The 21,508-nt window shown below is 49.1% G+C and overlaps 1 protein-coding gene across 1 annotated transcript in view; it reads left to right on the top strand.

Moving 5' to 3' along the window:
* Window positions 1-21,508, top strand: part of ASS1 (argininosuccinate synthase 1) — a 271,201-nt gene that overhangs the window by 160,736 nt on the left and 88,957 nt on the right. The window contains exons 12-13 of the mRNA XM_069237057.1: window positions 7,847-7,911; window positions 21,095-21,226. Of these exons, the coding sequence (XP_069093158.1) occupies window positions 7,847-7,911; window positions 21,095-21,226 (197 nt within the window). The remainder of the gene's footprint in view (window positions 1-7,846; window positions 7,912-21,094; window positions 21,227-21,508) is intronic.

Below are 21,508 nucleotides of genomic sequence, written 5' to 3' on the forward strand. Positions count from 1 at the left end.
AGGTTACTCCCCAGGGAGCAGCGTTGGAGTGCCATTGAGAGGGAGGCCTTTGCTGTGGTTTGGTCCCTGAAGAAGCTGAGACCATACCTCTTTGGGACTCACTTCCTAGTTCAAACTGACCACAGACCTCTCAAATGGCTGATGCAAATGAAAGGTGAAAATCCTAAACTGTTGAGGTGGTCCATCTCCCTACAGGGAATGGACTTTATAGTGGAACACAGACCTGGGACTGCCCATGCCAATGCAGATGGCCTTTCCAGGTTCTTCCACTTAGAAAATGAAGACTCTCTTGGGAAAGGTTAGTCTCATCCTCTTTCGTTTGGGGGGGGGTTGTGTAAGGAAATGCCTCCTTGGCATGGTTGCCCCCTGACTTTTTGCCTTTGCTGATGCTATGTTTACAATTGAAAGTGTGCTGAGGCCTGCTAACCAGGCCCCAGCACCAGTGTTCTTTCCCTAACCTGTACTTTTGTATCCACAATTGGCAGACCCTGGCATCCAGATAAGTCCCTTGTAACTGGTACTTCTAGTACCAAGGGCCCTGATGCCAAGGAAGGTCTCTAAGGGCTGCAGCATGTCTTATGCCACCCTGGATACCTCTCACTCAGCACAGGCACACTGCTTGCCAGCTTGTGTGTGCTAGTGAGGACAAAACGAGTAAGTCGACATGGCACTCCCCTCAGGGTGCCATGCCAGCCTCTCACTGCCTATGCAGTATAGGTAAGACACCCCTCTAGCAGGCCTTACAGCCCTAAGGCAGGGTGCACTATACCATAGGTGAGGGTACCAGTGCATGAGCATGGTACCCCTACAGTGTCTAAACAAAACCTTAGACATTGTAAGTGCAGGGTAGCCATAAGAGTATATGGTCTGGGAGTCTGTCAAACACGAACTCCACAGCACCATAATGGCTACACTGAAAACTGGGAAGTTTGGTATCAAACTTCTCAGCACAATAAATGCACACTGATGCCAGTGTACATTTTATTGTAAAATACACCACAGAGGGCACCTTAGAGGTGCCCCCTGAAACTTAACCGACTATCTGTGTAGGCTGACTAGTTTTAGCAGCCTGCCACAAACCGAGACATGTTGCTGGCCCCATGGGGAGAGTGCCTTTGTCACTCTGAGGCCAGTAACAAAGCCTGCACTGGGTGGAGATGCTAACACCTCTCCCAGGCAGGAATTGTCACACCTGGCGGTGAACCTCAAAGGCTCACCTCCTTTGTGCCAACCCAGCAGGACACTCCAGCTAGTGGAGTTGCCCGCCCCCTCCGGCCAGGCCCCACTTTTGGCGGCAAGGCCGGAGAAGATAATGAGAATAACAAGGAGGAGTCACTGGCCAGTCAGGACAGCCCCTAAGGTGTCCTGAGCTGAGGTGACTCTAACTTTTAGAAATCCTCCATCTTGCAGATGGAGGATTCCCCCAATAGGGTTAGGATTGTGACCCCCTCCCCTTGGGAGGAGGCACAAAGAGGGTGTACCCACCCTCAGGGCTAGTAGCCATTGGCTACTAACCCCCCAGACCTAAACACGCCCTTAAATTTAGTATTTAAGGGCTACCCTGAACCCTAGAAAATTAGATTCCTGCAACTACAAGAAGAAGGACTGCCTAGCTGAAAACCCCTGCAGAGGAAGACCAGAAGACGACAACTGCCTTGGCTCCAGAAACTCACCGGCCTGTCTCCTGCCTTCCAAAGATCCTGCTCCAGCGACGCCTTCCAAAGGGACCAGCGACCTCGACATCCTCTGAGGACTGCCCCTGCTTCGAAAAGACAAGAAACTCCCGAGGACAGCGGACCTGCTCCAAGAAAAGCTGCAACTTTGTTTCCAGCAGCTTTAAAGAACCCTGCAAGCTCCCCGCAAGAAGCGTGAGACTTGCAACACTGCACCCGGCGACCCCGACTCGGCTGGTGGAGACCCGACACCTCAGGAGGGACCCCAGGACTACTCTGATACTGTGAGTACCAAAACCTGTCCCCCCTGAGCCCCCACAGCGCCGCCGGCAGAGGGAATCCCGAGGCTTCCCCTGACCGCGACTCTTTGAACCTAAAGTCCCGACGCCTGGGAGAGACCCTGCACCCGCAGCCCCCAGGACCTGAAGGACCGGACTTTCACTGGAGAAGTGACCCCCAGGAGTCCCTCTCCCTTGCCCAAGTGGAGGTTTCCCCGAGGAATCCCCCCCTTGCCTGCCTGCAGCGCTGAAGAGATCCCGAGATCTCTCATAGACTAACATTGCGAACCCGACGCCTGTTCCTACACTGCACCCGGCCGCCCCCGCGCTGCTGAGGGTGAAATTTCTGTGTGGACTTGTGTCCCCCCCGGTGCCCTACAAAACCCCCCTGGTCTGCCCTCCGAAGACGCGGGTACTTACCTGCAAGCAGACCGGAACCGGGGCACCCCCTTCTCTCCTTTCTAGCCTATGCGTTTTGGGCACCACTTTGAACTCTGCACCTGACCGGCCCTGAGCTGCTGGTGTGGTGACTTTGGGGTTGCTCTGAACCCCCAACGGTGGGCTACCTTGGACCAAGAACTAAGCCCTGTAAGTGTCTTACTTACCTGGTTAACCTAACAAATACTTACCTCCCCTAGGAACTGTGAAAATTGCACTAAGTGTCCACTTTTAAAACAGCTATTTGTCAATAACTTGAAAAGTATACATGCAATTTTGATGATTTGAAGTTCCTAAAGTACTTACCTGCAATACCGTTCGAATGAGATATTACATGTAGAATTTGAACCTGTGGTTCTTAAAATAAACTAAGAAAAGATATTTTTCTATACAAAAACCTATTGGCTGGATTTGTCTCTGAGTGTGTGTACCTCATTTATTGTCTATGTGTATGTACAACAAGTGCTTAACACTACTCCTTGGATAAGCCTACTGCTCGACCACACTACCACAAAATAGAGCATTAGTATTATCTATTTTTACCACTATTTTACCTCTAAGGGGAACCCTTGGACTCTGTGCATGCTATTCCTTACTTTGAAATAGCACATACAGAGCCAACTTCCTACACTCACCTTCCTGTGTGTTCTGTGGTACCCCTCCTGTGTATCTCCTGCACTCTTCACTCACTTTCCTGTGTGTCCTGTGGTACCCCTCCTGCGTGTCTCCTGCGCTCTTCACACACTTTCTTGTGTCTCCTGCACTCTTCACTCACCTTCCTGTGTGTCCTGTGGTTCCCCTCCTGCGTGTCTCCTGTACTCTTCACTCACCTTCTTGTGGTACCCCTCCTGCGTGTCTCCTGCGCTCTTCACTCAGCTTCCTGTGTGTCTTGTGGTACCCCTCCTGTGTGTCTCCTGCACTCTTCACTCACCTTCCTGTGTGTCCAGTGGTACCCCTCCTGTGTATCTCCTGCACTCTTCACACGCCTTCCTGTGCCTCCTGTGGTACCCCTCCTGTGTGTCTCCTGTACTCTTCACTCACCTTCCTGTGTGTCCTGTGGTACCCCTCCTGTGTGTCTCCTGTGCTCTTCACACACCTTCCTGTGTATCTCCTGCAGTCTTCACACATCTTCCTGTGTGTCCTGTGGTACCCCTCCTGTGTATCTCCTGCGCTCTTCACACATCTTCCTGTGTGTCCTGTGGTACCCCTCCTGTGTGTCTCCTGCGCTCTTCACTCACCTTCCTGTGTCTTCTGTGGTACCCCTCCTGTGTATCTCCTGCACTCTTCACTCACCTTCCTATGTGTCCTGTGGTACCCCTCCAGTGTGTCTCCTGTACTCTTCACTCACCTTCCTGTGTGTCCTGTGGTACCCCTCCTGTGTGTCTCCTGTACTCTTCACTCACCTTCCTGTGTGTCCTGTGGTACCCCTCCTGCGTGTCTCCTGCGCACTTCACTCACCTTCCTGTGTGTCCTGTGGTACCCCTCCTGCATGTCTCCTGTGCTCTTCACTCACCTTCCTGTGTGACCTGTGGTACCCCTCCTGTGTATCTCCTGCACTCTTCACACACCTTCCTGTGTCTCCTGTGTGGCTCCTGTACTGTTCACTCACCTTACTGTGTCTCCTGTGGTACTCCTCCTGGGAATCCATAGTATTCTCTGCACCCCTTCCTGTGTGTCCTGTGGTACCCCTCCTATGTGTCTCCTGTGCTCTTCACTCACCTTCCTGTGTTCCCTGTGGTACCCCTCCTGCATGTCTCCTGTACACTTCACTCACCTTCCTGTGTGTCCTGTGGTACCCCTCCTGCATGTCTCCTGAGCTCTTCACTCACCTTCCTGTGTGACCTGTGGTACCCCTCCTGTGTATCTCCTGTACCCTTCACTCACCTTCCTGTGTGTTCTGTGGTACCCCTCCTGTGTATCTCCTGCACTCTTCACACACCTTCCTGTGTCTCCTGTGTGGCTCCTGTACTGTTCACTCACCTTACTGTGTCTCCTGTGGTACTCCTCCTGAGAATCCATAGTATTCTCTGCACCCCTTCCTGTGTGTCCTGTGGTACCCCTCCTATGTGTCTCCTGTGCTCTTCACTCACCTTCCTGTGTTCCCTGTGGTACCCCTCCTGCATGTCTCCTGTACTCTTCACTCACCTTCCTGTGTGTCCTGTGGTACCCCTCCTGCATGTCTCCTGAGCTCTTCACTCACCTTCCTGTGTGACCTGTGGTACCCCTCCTGTGTATCTCCTGTACCCTTCACTCACCTTCCTGTGTGTTCTGTGGTACCCCTCCTGCGTGTCTCTTGCATTCTTCACACACCTTCTGGTGTGTCCTGTGGTACCCCCTCCTGTGTGTCTCCTGTGCTCTTCACTCACCTTCCTGTGTTTCCTGTGGTACCCCCTCCTGTGTGTCTCCTGCGCTGTTCACTCACATTCCTGTGTGTCCTGTGGTACTCCTCTTGTGAATCCATAGTATTCTCTTCACCCCTTCGTGCGTGTCCTGTGGTACCCCTCCTGCGTGTCTCCTGCATTCTTCACACACCTTCCAGTGTGTCCTGTGGTGCCCCTTCTGTGTGTCTCCTGTGCTCTTCACTCACCTTCCTGTGTGTCCTGTGGTACCCCTCCTGTGTGTCTCCTGCGCTCTTCACTCACCTTCCTGTGTGTCCTGTGAATCCATAGTATTCTCTGCACCCCTTCCTGTGTGTCCTGTGGTACCCCTCCTGTGTGTCTCCTGTGCTCTTCACACACCTTCCTGTGTGTCCTGTGGTACCCCTCCTGTGTATCTCCTGCGCTCTTCACTCACCTTCCTGTGTGTTCTGTGGTACTCCTCCTGTGTGTCTCCTGTACTCTTCACTCACCTTCCTGTGTGTCCTGTGGTGCCCCTCCTGTGTATCTCCTGCGCTCTTCACTCATCTTCCTGTGTGTTCTGTGGTACCCCTCCTGTGTGTCTCCTGTGCTCTTCACACACCTTCCTGTGGCACTCCTCCTGTGAATCTGTAGTACTCTCCCCACCCCTTCCTGTGTGTCCTGTGGTATTCCTCCTGTGAATCTGTAGTGTTCACCCCACCCCTTCCTGTGTGTCCTGTGGTACCCATCCTGTGAATCTGTAGTACTCACGCCACCCCTTCCTATGTGTCCTGTGGTACCCCTCCTGTGAATCTGTAGTTCTCATGCCACCCTCTTCCTGCTCCGTCCTGTGTGTTCCATGGTGCTCTTCCTGCTCCTTCCTCCTTGTTCCATGGTTCTCTTTCTGCCCCTTCCTGTGTATTCCATGGTCCTCTTTCTGCCCCTTCCTGTGTGTTCCATGGTGCACTTCCTGCCCCTTCCTGTGTGTTTCGTGGTTCTCTTCCTGCCCCTTCCTGTGTGTTTTGTGGTTCTCTTCCTGCCCCTTCCTGTGTGTTTCGTGGTTCCCTTCCTGTGTTTTCCATGTTGCTCTTCCTCCCCCTTCCTGTGTGTTCCATAGTGCATTTCCTGCCCCTTCCTGTGTGTTTCGTGGTTCTCTTCCTGCCCCTTCCTGTGTGTTCCATGGTGCTCTTCCTGTGTGCTCCATGGTGCACTTCCTGCCCCTTCCTGTGTGTTTGGTGGTTCTTTTCCTGCCCCTTCCTGTGTGTTCCAATGTGCTCTTCCTGCCCCTTCCTGTGTGCTCCATGGTTCTCTTCCTGCTCCTTCCTCCTTGTTCCATGGTTCTCTTCCTGCCCCTTCCTGTGTATTCCATGGTCCTCTTTCTGCCCCTTCCTGTGTGTTCCATGGTGCTCTTCCTGCCCTTTCCTTTGTGTTCCAATGTGCTCTTCCTGCCCCTTCCTTTGTGTTCCAATGTGCTCTTCCTGCCCCTTCCTGTGTGTTTCGTGGTTCTCTTTCTGCCCCTTCCTGTGTGTTTCGTGGTTCTCTTCCTGCCCCTTCCTGTGTGTTCCACGGTTCTCTTCCTGCCCCTTCCTGTGTATTCCATGGTCCTCTTTCTGCCCCTTCCTGTGTGTTTCGTGGTTCTCTTCCTGTGTGTTCCATGGTCCTTTTTCTGCCCCTTCCTGTGTGTTCCATGGCGCTCTTCCTGCCACTTCCTGTGTGCTTCGTGGTTCTCTTCCTGCTCCTTCCTGTGTGTTCCATGGTGCTCTTCCTGCTCCTTCCTGTATGTTCCATGGTGCTCTTCCTGTGCCCCTTCCTGTGTGTTCCATGGTGCTCTTCCTGCTCCTTCCTCTGTGTTTCAATGTGCTGTTTCTGCCCCTTCCTGTGTGTTCCATAGTGCTCTTCTTGCCCCTTCCTTTGTGTTCCATGGTCCTCTTCCTGCTCCTTCCTCTGTGTTTCAATGTGCTCTTCCTGCCCCTTCCTGTGTGTTCCATGGTCCTCTTTCTGCCCCTTACTGTGTGTTCCATGGTATTCCTCCGGTCTCTTCTCTTGCGTCCCCATGTGCATTTGATGTACTATTTCCATCCCTTCCTATGCATTCCATGGTTTTCTGCTTGCTTTTTCCTGTGTCTTAGTTGGGTTTCCTCCAGCCCCTTCCTGTGTGTTTCCTGGTTCTCTTCCTGCTCCTTCCTGTGTGTTCCCTAGAACTCCTACCACTGCTTCCTGAGTATTTCATGGTTTTCCTGTTTCTTCTTGCTATGTCTTAGTTGCTTCTCCTGACACTTCCTGTGTGTTTTCAGGTTCTCCTGACACTTCCTGTGTGTTTTCTGGTTCTCCTGACACTTCCTATGTGTTTTCAGGTTCTCCTGACACTTCCTGTGTGTTTTATGGTTCTCCTGCCTCTTCCTGTGTGTTTTATGGTTCTCTTGCTCATTATGTTCGTTGGAGTAATTTCTGTCCTCCCAGCTTTTGTTTCATGGTTGTTCTGCCCTTTCCTCTCTCTTTCGTGTTTCCTATGAGCTCTTTTCCTGTATTTGATAGACTTCCTCAGACAACTTCTTTTGTGTTTATTTTGTTCTCCTCCAGGATCTCCCTCTGTTTTTATTGGTTGCGTTCTGGTTGATTATTTTTGTTTCTTGTTTTCTCTTTTGCGTCGCATTGTGTGTTTAGCATTTATTTTTTCTCCTCTTGTCTGTTGCTTTCTTGCCTCTTCCTGTGTTCTCCTGTTTTTCTCTAAGTTCTTCAGGGTTGTATTGTTGAGCTTCCTTAAGATATTCCTGGATGCTTCCAGATCCTTGTAATTCTTCCTAATATGCACTTTTGCTGGATGCTTTTGTGTGTCTTTTCTCTCACCCATGCCTCTTCCACAGCTCTATCTACAGTGTCTGCTGAAAATGCTTGGTGTTGTCTTTCCATCAAGTGCACACTTGTATTCTGAGCTCTCTGTCTTCTGCTGCAGTCAATCTCCCACCAGTAGATCTTGCAGTTTATGTGCAACCCTGATCCCTTACCTTGACCCACTTCTTCTGGGCCTACCCTGTAGGCGAGATCCTTCCTGGTGGACTTACAGTGCTGTTTGGACCACTGCCCATTAGATAACCAGTCTCTATCTTTTTCTGTCCGTCAGATCGAAACATGGCGTTGGTCGCATTGACATCGTAGAGAACAGGTTTATCGGAATGAAGTCACGAGGTGAGTACAATGAATACCCAAGGTCTCCGTGTTCCACCGGTGAAGCGTCAGATAGGGCGCAGATGGGGGGAGCCCGAGGGCAGGGAGGGCCTTGGGAAACCTTCAGAGATGCTGATGGGACAAGGGCGAGGGACTGCCCGTTAGCATTAGGGACAGACAAGAGCCCTTACTGCAAGAGGCATGTTTCTCTTGACCCCAATTTGCCAAGTCACTGATTCCCTTGGAATCCATTCACCTTTGTTCTTTTGGGAACCATGTTCTACAACCTCTGGTGTTTTTCAGCATGTATTGTTGCAGGGTTTCTGTATTGCAGAGCTCATGTTATACATAGGTTTGTGTTCTGCAGAGATCATATTCTGCATTGTTCTGTGGTGTGCATGATTCGTGTTGTAGTCGGTTTGCATTCTGCAGGATTCATTTTCTGCAGGGTTCAGGTTTTGCAGGTTTCATCCTATGCAGGGTTTATGGAATGCAGGGTTTATGGTATGCAGCGTTCATCAGGGTGTGCACGGTTAATGCTATGCAGGGTTCATGCTATGCAGGTTCATGGTCTGCAGGGTTCATCTTCTGCAGGGTTGAAGCTATGCAGGAATCATTGTATGCAGGATTCGTTCTTGCTGAGTTCATATTCCTCAGAGTTAATCCTGTGCAGAATTCAGGTTCTACATGGTTTGTTTTCAATAAAGTTTGTGTTCTATAGGGATTGGGGTCTCCACGGTTAAACTCACTTAGGGAGGCAGCCATTAGCCAGTCCTTCAAAAATTAAAGGCCCTATTGAGTAGGGGTGGGTGAAAAATACTGCTTCTCCGGAGGAGTTTGCAGAGTTTTGGTCACTCCACGTTGCGCATCTAACATGGAGTTCCAGGCAAATTCTGCATGGTGGACTTTTTTCTCGTGGGTGGCTCGCCAATGGTAAGCTAGTAAGTGTGAGCAAGAACTCGCAGTCCTTATTGTGACTTTTGAGTGCTAGGATGGCACCTGGTGAGGTTTTCCTAATGCGGGCACTCGCGGATGGTCATGACTGTTCATGTTGGAAAAGCTGCCGCTCAAGTAGACAATCTACTCGAGCGGCAGAATAACCAACACTGGCCCTCCGTGTGGTGCCATTCACGCTGTTTTCTCAGTTTAGAACAAGCTCCCTGCACTAAAAATCAGTGTGGGAAGCGCGGCATACCAATTTCCACCTGCTCACGGAACTTCGCAGACTCTCATAGAGTTTTTATGTCACTACACGGAATTCTGCGGAGTAAAACTCTGCGAGTTCCGCCCACCCGACTATGGAAGAAAACTGTTATAGAAGGCAACACAACAACATAGCTCATACCATCCCCTGGAAATAATGTAAACATTATAATGGTTCTGAAGACTGACTTTAGGACCATCGCCCAGCTAAAATTACAAAAAACAAAGAACTTGTAACAGAAAACCAGACATAGTATGAGAGAAATTCCAATTTACAGAAAACAAAGAACTTGTAACAGAAAACCAGGCACAGCCAGAGAGAAATTCTGAATATGGCTTGGATTCTAGAGGTCTAGGCCCAAATGTACAAAGAGAAGGAAAAGCGATTTCCAAATAGCAATTTTATCCGAATACCTATTTGGAATTCGCTGTTCCTTATGTGTGAAACTTTTTGTTTCGTACCTGCAATTCCTAGTGGGTCGCAGATAGACCTACCTCATGAATATTAATGAGGTAGATCACAATTTGCGACTCATTAAGAATCGCTGCCATCACAGGAAAGATGGCCTGCTGGGGTCAGCAGACCGCCATGTCTGTGATTGCTTTTAAGTAAACCAATTTTTTTTTTTTTTTAATGCAACCTGTTTTTCTTAAAGGAAAACGGGATATGTTTAAAGAGAAAACAATGAAACTTTGAAGTTACAATTTTTAAGAGTAGGCCGTGTGACCACTGTCTGCTCTAAAAACTGTTTTTCCAACATTCACAAAGGGGAAGCCGTCCCTTGGGGCCTGCTTCCAATTTGCGAATGCGTAAACACCAGCTTTGAATTGGTGGTAAAATATCAAGGTTTTGCGACTGCATTTTGGTCGCACAACCTTGATAGATAACACTGGAGAATCGCTACTTGGAAGGGGCGCACGAAAACACACCCCTTCCAGATAGCGATTTCTACACGCAAACTGAGATTCTGGAGAATTGCTGATTGTGTGCTTGTAGATTTGGAAAACCATTTTCGCCATAGCAAATGGCCCGATTTTGGAAATAGTTTGCAACGGCAAAAAATGCTTCGCGCATATGGCCCCATAGCCCCAGCTATTACTCTGTCCTGGTCACAGAAAAACTCAAGGCGATGAGGTGCCTAGAAGTTCATTTGAGATTTTAAAAGTGTGTGGAACATCTCACAAAATAATGCACGTATTGGCAATGACATAGGGTGACCAGGCTTCCGGGATTTGCCGGGACAGTCCTGGATTTTGCCAGGACAGTCTTGGAATTGCCGGGACAGTCACGGCAGCAGATTTGAGGAAATGTTGCTCATGTGCGTTTTTTTTACAGAGGGTCACCTGAAAATGGTGGGAGGTTTTCCAAAGCAGGGATACTTATCAGGTGTTATCAGAGAGCAATTTAATTACCTGGCATTACGTTGCCTTTCAAAATACCATTTTTTTTTTAATGTTCTTAGAGCCTTTTCTGTAATTCTACGCTGATGAGCGCTGTCATTCTGTGCGCTCGGTTGAAATAAAATTGCAGTCCTTCTATTTTTCTGAAATGTCCCGGTTTTTGGATTTAAAATTCTGGTCACCCTACAAGGAGAGTAATGGAAGATAGGTTGTCCATAGAGGTGACAACTGATGGACTCCGTGAGGGAGATAAGGAGGAGACTGATGCTGTGACTGATCCACACCTGACCTGGCTCTGGAGGGAGCACTTGACTCACCTTGTCCTGTGTCCAGCTGGGGCAGGCCTAGCACCCCTGAAACCTCTGCGCGTGCGCCCCTTCTGCTTCCAAGATGGCGGCCCTCTGCCCGCACCCCCACGTGCTAGCACCGCGGCCCGGTGACAATAGGCGCTAGAGAGCGCATTGTTCCCTCCAAGCGCCGGGAATGAAATGCAAGCGCCGGGGGAGAGGGGGCGGGAGGGGAGGCTGCCGGAGACTTTCTGCATATTGTGTCCTTTCACACCCTCATTATCAAATTATCGTTTTTGCTCTGAGGGAGGGCTAATTAAGTGAAGTAAATTAAAGCGCGGGGGAGGGCGGGGGGACACATCAAGGCTCCGCTCGCGCCTTAAGAACAAAGCGCATTCTCTGCATTTCCTCTCGTCTCTTTAACCCCTTGCAGGGAGGCGGGGAGGGGGGAACCGCACATTGTCAGCCTCCTTTGATGCTCAAGGCTGCCTCTTGTTCAGGGGATGTGTGCAGAAGAGCCTGGCAATGGAGGTGGGAGATCTTACACCTTGGGAGGGGTGGGGGCCCCCTCCGCACCTCAGTGGGGATGGGGCCCAGTGAGGTATTCCTCCACCCCCCCCCCCACCCCCCCCCGCCTGCTTCACCAACAGGGCGCACATCTACACCCACCCTGGCAGGGCTTAGCATTTCAGCCACCCCCAATCCACCTTACACTACGCCCTAGAGCAGTGCTTAATTTGTAAAAAAAAATATGTAAGTGCCAAGGCTCTCTCAGGAGGCCACTTGGGCTTGAACCATCTATTGCCCCTGCCAGTGCTGCCAATCACAGAAACACGACTACCCATCACACCGGGTGATAGTTCAGACTATTCCATGCCCCTAAGGCGATAGGAATGGCGTGGGTGGCAGATATTAGTCATTATTAATGTGTATGGAATAAATACACAACCTCTGTGTTGTATTGTATTGTACTGTAGTATTTGTAGAGCGCATTCCGGCCGTAGCATCGAAGCGCTAGAGAAAAACAGTAAGTCGAAGGAATCCTGAACCAGAAAATAAAACACCAAGGCTGCCTAATACGAAAACAGCCAGGTTTTAAGTGGTGTGGTGCATATCTCTAAATTAGACAAACAGCGCCAGCATGTGGCAGGCTGGCATAAGTGCCAAAGCTGACAAGTGTTGGTGCCAAACACCAGAAATCACCAGCTCAAATTAAGCACTGCCTTAGAGGTGCTTCTCACTACTCCCTTCCAGGACAGAATGGCCCCGAAATAAACTCATCTAAGTGGCAACACATGGTCGGGTGCTAGACGCACGGCGCACACCTGTGCTCTTTCGATATATCACCTGCAAGTCTGAATGTACATAACTCTAGAATGTATATATTACTATATATGGGCAGTTGGAGGCCAGGCCGACAGTACTGCGAACCGCCTGCATCAGGAAGAACAGACGATTTGTTGGTCCATATACCACAGTGTTCTATACACGATGCAGACTCTAGATACAATTTATCCCTGTTCTTGTGTATTTATTGATACAATGTGTCACTTACATTGTAATTATTAACTGATACAATGTATTTCTTCTCTTGTATAACTTCTGTTGAAATGATTCACTATGCTCGTTCAATTGCATAAAGGGCTTTGAAGTCTTAATGGCAAACCACGCCTATATGAACAAAGAAATAAAGTGGAATACATTACAGCAGCCCCTTACACCTCTTAACCCCCCTCCAACCCATCCCACCCAAAAGCCGAATGGACCTTACCTATGTGTCTGGTTTGAAATGGGTGTTGCAAGGCCAGTAGTGGCAGAGTCAGCACATGCAACAAGTCAGAGAAGGCCTGAGTGACAGAGTTAGGACGCACACTAAGTCAGGCAAGGCCAGTAGTGGCAGAGTCAGCACAGGCAACAAGTCAGAGAAGGCCTGAGTGACAGAGTTAGGACGCGCACTAAGTCAGGCAAGGCCAGTAGTGGCAAAGTCAGCACAGTCAACAAGTCAGAGAAGGCCTGAGTGACAGAGTTAGGACGCACACTAAGTCAGGCAAGGCCAGTAGTGGCAGAGTCAGCACATGCAACAAGTCAGTGAAGGCCTGAGTGACAGAGTTAGGACGCACACTAAGTCAGGCAAGGCCAGTAGTGGCAGAGTCAGCACATGCAACAAGTCAGAGAAGGCCTGAGTGACAGAGTTAGGACGCACACTAAGTCAGGCAAGGCCAGTAGTGGCAGAGTCAGCACAGGCAACAAGTCAGAGAAGGCCTGAGTGACAGAATTAGGACGCACACTGAGTCCGACAAGGCCTGTGGTGGCAGAGTCAGCACAGACAGAAAATTAGAGAAGACCACAGTGTCAGAAAGAGCACTGGTGGTGGCAGCAGCAAGGTAGTAAGTCTGGAACATGTCCTTATCAGCACATCAAGGCATTACCTGGTGGAACGCAAGGTTTTAAGGTATTTTCTAAATTTTCTACACAGAAAGTGCCCCATAAAGCTAGAAAAAAGTGATCTGGGGTTCCAGGTCCCGATTCCTGGTGGAAGGCGGTCCCTGACGGTCAGTTCATCAGTATGGTTCACAATGGACCTTTATTGAGTGAGGTCACTAATATGGTTCTGGATGTGGTCCAGGTGGTAATTTCCAGGACACTGTGCTTGCTCGTCCACCAGCACAGTATCAGGGCGCTGAAGTCCTGAGCTCCTAAGGGAGGTAGCTCCCTTCAGGTCTATCAAGCTCCACCCCTCAATGAGAATCTTTTGAAAGTTAATCCATATAAAAAAGTGTATTCTGTCTTCAGTATTAACACAGAAATGTGGACTACTAACAGAAAGGAAGCGTATCTGGGCTTTATTTTGACTTTACATCACTTTCCATCAGGCAATGTTTGCCAAGTGGATGAAATTTGTAGATTCCAACTCAAGAGCTTTAAAGCAGTCTCCTTGTGTCAAAGGCATCCATCAGGGACAGCAGCTGTAGCAGCACTACCGGGCGCCCTTGGCCTCCTCAGAGTCCCTGCCTGGCCCTGCCATTCACTGTCGTCATCATACTCTGAGTCCAGCGTGGGCCGCGGCTTCGCCACAGGCTCGATTGAGTGACCACGTAACACTGGTCCAGGCACTGCTTCTTTATATCAGGGACGAGGGGAATCGGGGCCTTGTGTTGTGTACATAGAACCTTCTAAACAAGCACATGGCCAGCTTTGGTAGCAGACCCAGCAAGACCCTTGTTCCACTCTGAATACTAATGGCAGTGAAGATACAAATCTTGTAAACTCCTGCTCTACGAAGGCAGTGATGAGCGCAGTGCTTAATTTGAGCCACTGCTTTCCAGTGCTTTGGCTCTGGCTTTTAATTGTCAACACTGACGCTTATGCCAGTCAGCCATATGGTGGCGCTGTTTGTTTAATTTAACGATGAGCACAACAACAGTTGTAAATTAATTCATTATGCATTAAAATGACATAACAAGTTCCTGCTACACCAGCCATCCTCTTAGCTTTGTGGGCCTGGATGTGGGCACTCACTGATGTTATCTTTGTAAGGTTGTATTGAATGTGTTGTGTAAATTGGCTGTTGTGGGCGCTCACTGAGTTTGTCTTTGTAACGTTGTATTTGATGTTTCATCCAAGCTGGATGTTTGTCGGCGCGCACTGAGGTTGTCTTTGCAAGGTTGTATTTGATATGTTCTGCAAGCTGGTCATTGCTAGCCCTCGCTAAGGTTGTCTTTGTAAGATTGTGTGTGAGATGTAAGCTGACTGTTGTGAGCCCTCACTAAGGTTGTGTTTGTAAGATTGTGTAATGACCATTGTGGGCGCTCGTTGAGGTTGTCTCTCTAAGGTTGAATGTGAAATGTCGTATAAGCTGGCTGTTGTGAGCGCATACTGAGGTTCTCTCTATAAGATTGTATTGAATGTGTTGTGCAAGCTGTACACAGTAACTTTTGTGTCACAGACAGTGGTAGTGTAAATGCAGACAACAGGTAGTGTGATGGTTATGTCACAAACTGCAGTTAATGTCTCACAATTAGCGTGACAATGCCTGTGTACAGATTACAGATTTTGTGGTAAGATTGTGTCACATATTAAGGATGTGTGATAGTGTTTGTGTTGCCCACTGCTGGTAGGTGGGTGTGTCACAGACTACAGGTAGTGTAGTAGTACTTGTGTCACAGACTGCAGGTAGTGTAGTAGTACTTGTATCACAGACTGCAGGTTGTGTAGTAGTACTTGCGTCACAGACTGCAGGTTGTGTAGTAGTACTTGCGTCACAGACTGCAGGTTGTTTAGTAGTACTTGCGTCACAGACTGCAGGTTGTGTAGTAGTACTTGCGTCACAGACTGCAGGTTGTTTAGTAGTACTAGCGTCACAGACTGCAGGTTGTGTAGTAGTACTTGTGTCACAGACTGCAGGTTGTGTAGTAGTACTTGTATCACAGACTGCAGGTTGTTTAGTAGTACTTGTGTCACAGACTGCAGGTTTTGCAGTAGTACTTGTGTCACTGACTGCAGGTAGAGTTCTAGTATTTGTGTCACAGACTGCAGGTAGAGTTCTAGTATTTGTGTCACAGACTGCAGGGAGAGTTGTAGTACTTGTGTCACCTGTTGGAGGTAGAATTGTAGTACTTGTGTCACAGACTGCAGGTAGAGTTGTAGTACTTGTGTCACAGACTGCAGGGAGAGTTGTAGTACTTGTGTCACCTGTTGGAGGTAGAATTGTAGTACTTGTGTCACAGACTTGAGGTAGAATTGTAGTACTTGTGTCACAGACTGCATGTAGAGTTGTAGTATTTGTATCACAGACTGCAGGTAGAGTTGTAGTACGTGTGTTACAGATTGCATGTAGAGTTGTAGTACTTGTGTCACAGAATGCAGGTAGTGTAGTAGTACTTGTATCACAGAATGCAGGTTGTGTAGTAGAACTTGTGTCACAGACTGCAGGTCATTTAGTAGTACTTGTGTCACACACTGCAGATAGAGCTGTAGTACTTGTGTCACACACTGCAGGTACAGTTGTAGTACTTGTGTCACAGACTGCAGGTAGAGTTGTAGTACTTGTGTCACACACTGCAGATAGTTGTAGTACTTGTGTCACACACTGCAGGTACAGTTGTAGTACTTGTGTCACAGACTGCAGGTTGTGTAGTAGTACTTGTGTCACAGACTACAGATAGAGTTGTAGTATTTATATCACATACTGCAGGCAGAGGTTTAGTACTTGTCTCACAGACTGCATGTAGAGTTGTAGTATTTGTATCACAGACTGCAGGTAGAATTGTAGTACCTGTGTCACACACTGCAGGTAGAGTTGTAGTACGTGTGTTACAAATTGCATGTAGAGTTGTAGTACTTGTGTCACAGAATGCAGGTAGTGTAGTAGTACTTGTATCACAGAATGCAGGTTGTGTAGTAGTACTTGTGTCACAGACTGCAGGTCATTTAGTAGTACTTGTGTCACACACTGCAGATAGAGCTGTAGTACTTGTGTCACACACTGCAGATAGTTGTAGTACTTGTGTCACACACTGCAGATAGTTGTAGTACTTGTGTCACACACTGCAGGTACAGTTGTAGTACTTGTGTCACAGACTGCAGGTAGTGTAGTAGTACTTGAGTCACAGACTACAGATAGAGCTGTAGTACTTGTGTCACACACTGCAGATAGTTGTAGTACTTGTGTCACACACTGCAGATAGTTGTAGTACTTGTGTCACACACTGCAGATAGTTGTAGTACTTGTGTCACACACTGCAGGTACAGTTGTAGTACTTGTGTCACAGACTGCAGGTAGTGTAGTAGTACTTGAGTCACAGACTACAGATAGAGTTGTAGTATTTATCACATACTGCTGGTAGAGGTTTAGTACTTGTCTCACAGACTGCATGTAGAGTTGTAGTATTTGTGTCACACACTGCAGGTAGAGTTGTAGTACTTGTGTCACACACTGTAGGTAGAGTTGTACATGTGTCACAGATTGCATGTAGAGTTGTAGTACTTGTGTCACACACTGTAGGTAGAGTTGTAGTACGTGTGTTACAGATTGCATGTAGAGTTGTAGTACTTGTGTCACACACTGCAGGGAGAGTTGTACTTGTGTCACAGACTGCAGGTAGTGTAGTAGTACTTGTGTCACAGACTGCAGGTAGTGTAGTAGTACTTGTGTCACAGACTGCAGGTTGTGTAGTAGTACTTGTGTCACAGACTGGATGTAGAGTTATAGTGCTTGTGTCACAGGCTGCAGGGAAAGTTGTAGTTCTTGTGTTACAGACTGCAGGGAGAGTTGTAGTTCTTGTATCACAGACTGCAGGTAGAGTTGTAGTACCTGGGTCACACAATGCACGTAGAGTTGTAGTACTCATGTCACAGACTGCAGGTAGAGTTGTAGTACTTGTGTTACAGACTGCAGGGAGAGTTGTAGTACTTGTGTTACAGACTGCAGGGAGAGTTGTAGTACTTGTGTCACAGACTGCAGGGAGAGTTTTAGTACTTGTGTCACAGACTGCAGGTAGTGTAGTAGTACTTGTGTCACAGACTGGATGTAGAGTTGTAGTGCTTGTGTCACAGGCTGCAGGGAGAGTTGTAGTTCTTGTGTTACAGACTGCAGGGAGAGTTGTAGTTCTTGTGTCACAGACTGCAGGTAGAGTTGTAGTACCTGGGTCACACAATGCACGTAGAGTTGTAGTACTCATGTCACAGACTGCAGGTAGAGTTGTAGTACTTGTGTTACAGACTGCAGGGAGAGTTGTAGTACTTGTGTTACAGACTGCAGGGAGAGTTGTAGTACTTGTGTCACAGACTGCAGGGAGAGTTGTAGTACTTGTGTCACAGACTGCAGGGAGAGTTGTAGTGTGTGTGTGTCACAGACTGCAGGGAGAGTTGTAATACTTGTGTCACAGACTGCAAGTAGAGTTGTAGTACTTGTGTCACAGACTGCAAGTAGAGTTGTAGTACTTCTGTCACAGACTGCAGGGTGAGTTGTAGTGTGTGTGTGTCACAGACTGCAGGTAGAGTTGTAGTACTTGTGTTACAGACTGCAAGTAGAGTTGTAGTACTTGTGTCACAGACTGCAGGGTGAGTTGTAGTGTTTGTGTGTGTCACAGACTGCAGGGAGAGTTGTAGTACTTGTGTCGTGGACTGCAATTAGAGTTGTAGTACTTGTGTCACTTACTGACGGTAGCGTTGTATTACTTGTGTCATGGGTAGCAGTCAGGGTGGACGGGTATCATTCTTGGCCTCTATATTCCTGATGTAAGTACCCCAACATCGTCTTCGTGCAAGCTCCCCTCCATGGGTGCACAGCATTGCGAGAACGCCAGTATCGACTCATGCAAAGTACCTAAGTAGATAGCCACACTAAACATCGGAGCCTGCAGGTGCCTTCCGGGACATTGTGATCTGTCATTTAAAGAGTATAAAGGCTACGGGCCTGATTTAGTTCTTGGCAGATGGAATATTCTGTCACAAACGTGACGGATATCACGTCCACCGTAATACGATCTCCATAGAATATAATTAGGGCTCCCTGTTTTATGGTATTTACTTTTAAAACATTTCCATCTGTATTTATCTATATATATTTAGTTTTTTAGACATTTTATTAGTATTTAGCCATATGTTTTTTCTGGTTTGCGAATACGTGGAGTCAAAAATGGTGCATTTCCACATTTATTTAACTGATCAACATGCATTCGTACTTTGACGCCTGTCATGTTTCAGCAAATTCAGCAGTCAAATATGGCAAAACACTACACCGTCAGGTAAACATTAGCTATTGACTATAAATATATTGTAACATATGCCTGTATTTAAAGATATCTTAATCTGTTTTTTACCTCCCTTTGCTGTCTGTCCGCTCATCTGTTGTCTTGGAATTCACAACAGACAGTGTGGAAAGTCGCTCATTAGAAGGACAATTTTCATTTTTTCCCGCATTTAAATATGAATATAGACAGGAAACACGTTGTTTTCTGTCTGCATTCATCTGTGAAAATCAGTAAAATCGGAAAACTGGAAGCTTTAAATATAATGGGATTGTAATACGGCGGACGGGATATCCGTCACATTTGTGATGAAGTATTCGTCTCCGCCAACATCTAAATCAGGCCCGTGGTCAATAAACCTGTGCAGGTGTTTATCTCCTGCTTTGGTCGGGGGCCCGAGCAGACATGGTTCAGGTGAGGGTAGGAGTAAGTCATCCCGTAACCACCTCCCTGGCCCGCTGCATCACTGGACACTCCCAGACCATATGGTAGAAACCAGCTTCCGGCATCTGTGCTTGTTGGGGTGTTGTGTGTGAGCTGTGTATCTGTCACTGTGTTTTGACATTCATGCTCATGTTCTGTGTGTGAATGTGTGTGTATTTGCACTGAGCGTGTGTGGAGGTGTGTTTGTGCTCTTTTCCATTGTTTTTCCACCATTTATGGGGTGTCTTTATTGCGATCACACACATTTGTGTTCCTGTTGTGTGCTGGTGCCAGTGTCTGTCTGCCTTTTGGTTTTGTACTCTGCGAAGTTGTCTGCTTGTGTATGTGCGGTGCTAATGTTTTCTGTGGGTCCCATGTATGGGGCTGTCTGTGCGTGGCTCTGTGCATGCACTCGGCATTGTGTGTAGTTTCTGGGTTCATGTGTGTGTGCTTGGAGACCGTGGTGGTATATTTGTGTCTGGAAGTGTGGTGTATGTCTACAAGCCCCTGTGGTTGTACACGGTGTTGTTGGGACGTGTGTGTTCCTGAGTGGAGTGGTTTCGGCTGCTAGGCTGTATTCACCTGTGCTTGTAGGCTAGACATAACGAGGGCCCAAATCCCACTCCCTCAGATTCTCCTTCTGGGCGCTATGAGCACCCCTTAGACCCCCAGACCAGGCCTCCTTTCCACTCTTCATAGTGGGCACTATCATAAGGGGGCAGGCCCCCTCACGACCCCGAGCCCTCCCCTGTGGGACTCTTCCTAGATATCTAGGGATATTTAGAGCCCCTCGGACCCCCAGACCATGCCCTCCACTCCAGGGACCTTGTAGCTTCTGCTGTGCCTGGAAGGGGGGTGTAGGTCTTATGAGGGATGCAAGTCATCTCAGGACCCCCAGCCCTCAACCTCTGAGATATTCACAAGGATCTGGTGATGTTCAGTCCCCAGACCAGGCCTTGTTTGTGTCCTGCCCAGAGCTGGCACTCAGTCGAGGGGGTAGTTGAGATTGAGTGAAGGGTAACAAGAGATGGAACCTCCCCCAGGACCACCAGCCCTGCTCTCTGAGACTCTTCTTGGGATCTGGTGATGTTCAGCCTCCAGACCAGGCCTCCTTTGTCGCCTGCTTCGAGCTGGCACTCAGTCGAGGGGGTAGTTGAGATTGAGTGAAGGGGTAACAAGAGGTGCGAGCCCCCCCATACCCCCAAGGACCTGCAGCCCCTCTCTCTGAGACTCTTCTTGGGATCTGGTGATGTTCAGTCCCCAGACCAGGCCTTGTTTGTGTCCTGCTCAGATCTGGCACTCAGTCGAGGGGGTAGTTGAGGTTGAGTAAAGGGTAACAAGAGATGCGAGCCCCCCCAGGAACTCCAGCCCCTCTCTCTGAGACTCTTCTTGGGATCTGGTGATGTCCAGCCCCCCAGACCAGGCCCCCTTTGTCACTTGCTCCGACCTGGCACTCAGTGGAGGGGGTAGTTGAAATTGAGTGAAGGGTAACAAGAGGTGCGAGCCCCCCCATACCCCCAAAGACCTGCAGCCCCTCTCTCTGAGACTCTTCTTGGGATCTGGTGATGTTCAGCCCCCCAGACCAGGCCTCCTTTGTCACCTGCTCCGACCTGGCACTCAGTGGAGGGGGTAGTTGAGATTGAGTGAAGGGTAACAAGAGATGCCCATCATCCCCGGACCTCCAGCCCCTCTCTCTGAGACTCTTCTTGGGGATCTGGTGATGCTCAGCCCCCCAGACCAGGCCTCCTTTGTCGCCTGCTCCGAGCTGGCACTCAGCGGAGGGGCAGGTGGGGCGAGGGCACCGGAGTCGCCCCTCGCCCCCTGCGCCTGGCTGCTCGGCATTAATTGCAGGTTTTCAGAGGCAGGCCAGTGGGCAGGGAGCCGCGCCTGAACCCTGTCATTTGCCTCTCCACGGAGGGGAAGGTAGGCATTTTCTCCACAAGGTGCAGAGTGGTCTGTCTGGGCCCAGCGGGGCAGTAATCACACATGCAGTCTGCGGCAAGCTGGGACTGAATGGGGTCGGACCGCCGCTCTCCTGTCACCGGCTGCTGCCTTTCTGTCATTTCCTGACAACCTCGTCTTCCTCCGTTTCTTTGCTTTTTTTTTAATCCCTGTGTTTGCCCTCTCCCCCTCCCCCAGGTATCTACGAGACTCCGGCGGGCACCATCTTGTTCCAGGCCCACCTGGACATCGAGACCTTCACCATGGACCGGGAGGTGCGGCGACTCAAGCAGGAGCTGGCCCTCCGCTTCTCGGAGCAGATCTACAACGGTACGTAGCCCCCCCTTGCGCCCCATTTACAGGGTATGGGGTGGTGGGTGCCATGTGTTGGGAACGGAGCTGATGGAGTGGGGTTGTGCTTCTCTGAGACCCTGGTAACCTCAGCACTGAACACACCTGTGCCCACAGGTCACGAGGGGCAGGTCTGCTGTACTATGCCCCCCAAGCCACCCACATATACGGGGTATGGGGTGGTGGGTGCCATGTGTTGGGAACGGAGCTGATGGAGTGGGGTTGTGCTTCTCTGAGACCCTGGTAACCTCACCACAGAAC

The sequence above is a fragment of the Pleurodeles waltl genome, chromosome 6, assembly GCF_031143425.1.
Source record: "Pleurodeles waltl isolate 20211129_DDA chromosome 6, aPleWal1.hap1.20221129, whole genome shotgun sequence".
NCBI lineage: Eukaryota > Metazoa > Chordata > Amphibia > Caudata > Salamandridae > Pleurodeles > Pleurodeles waltl.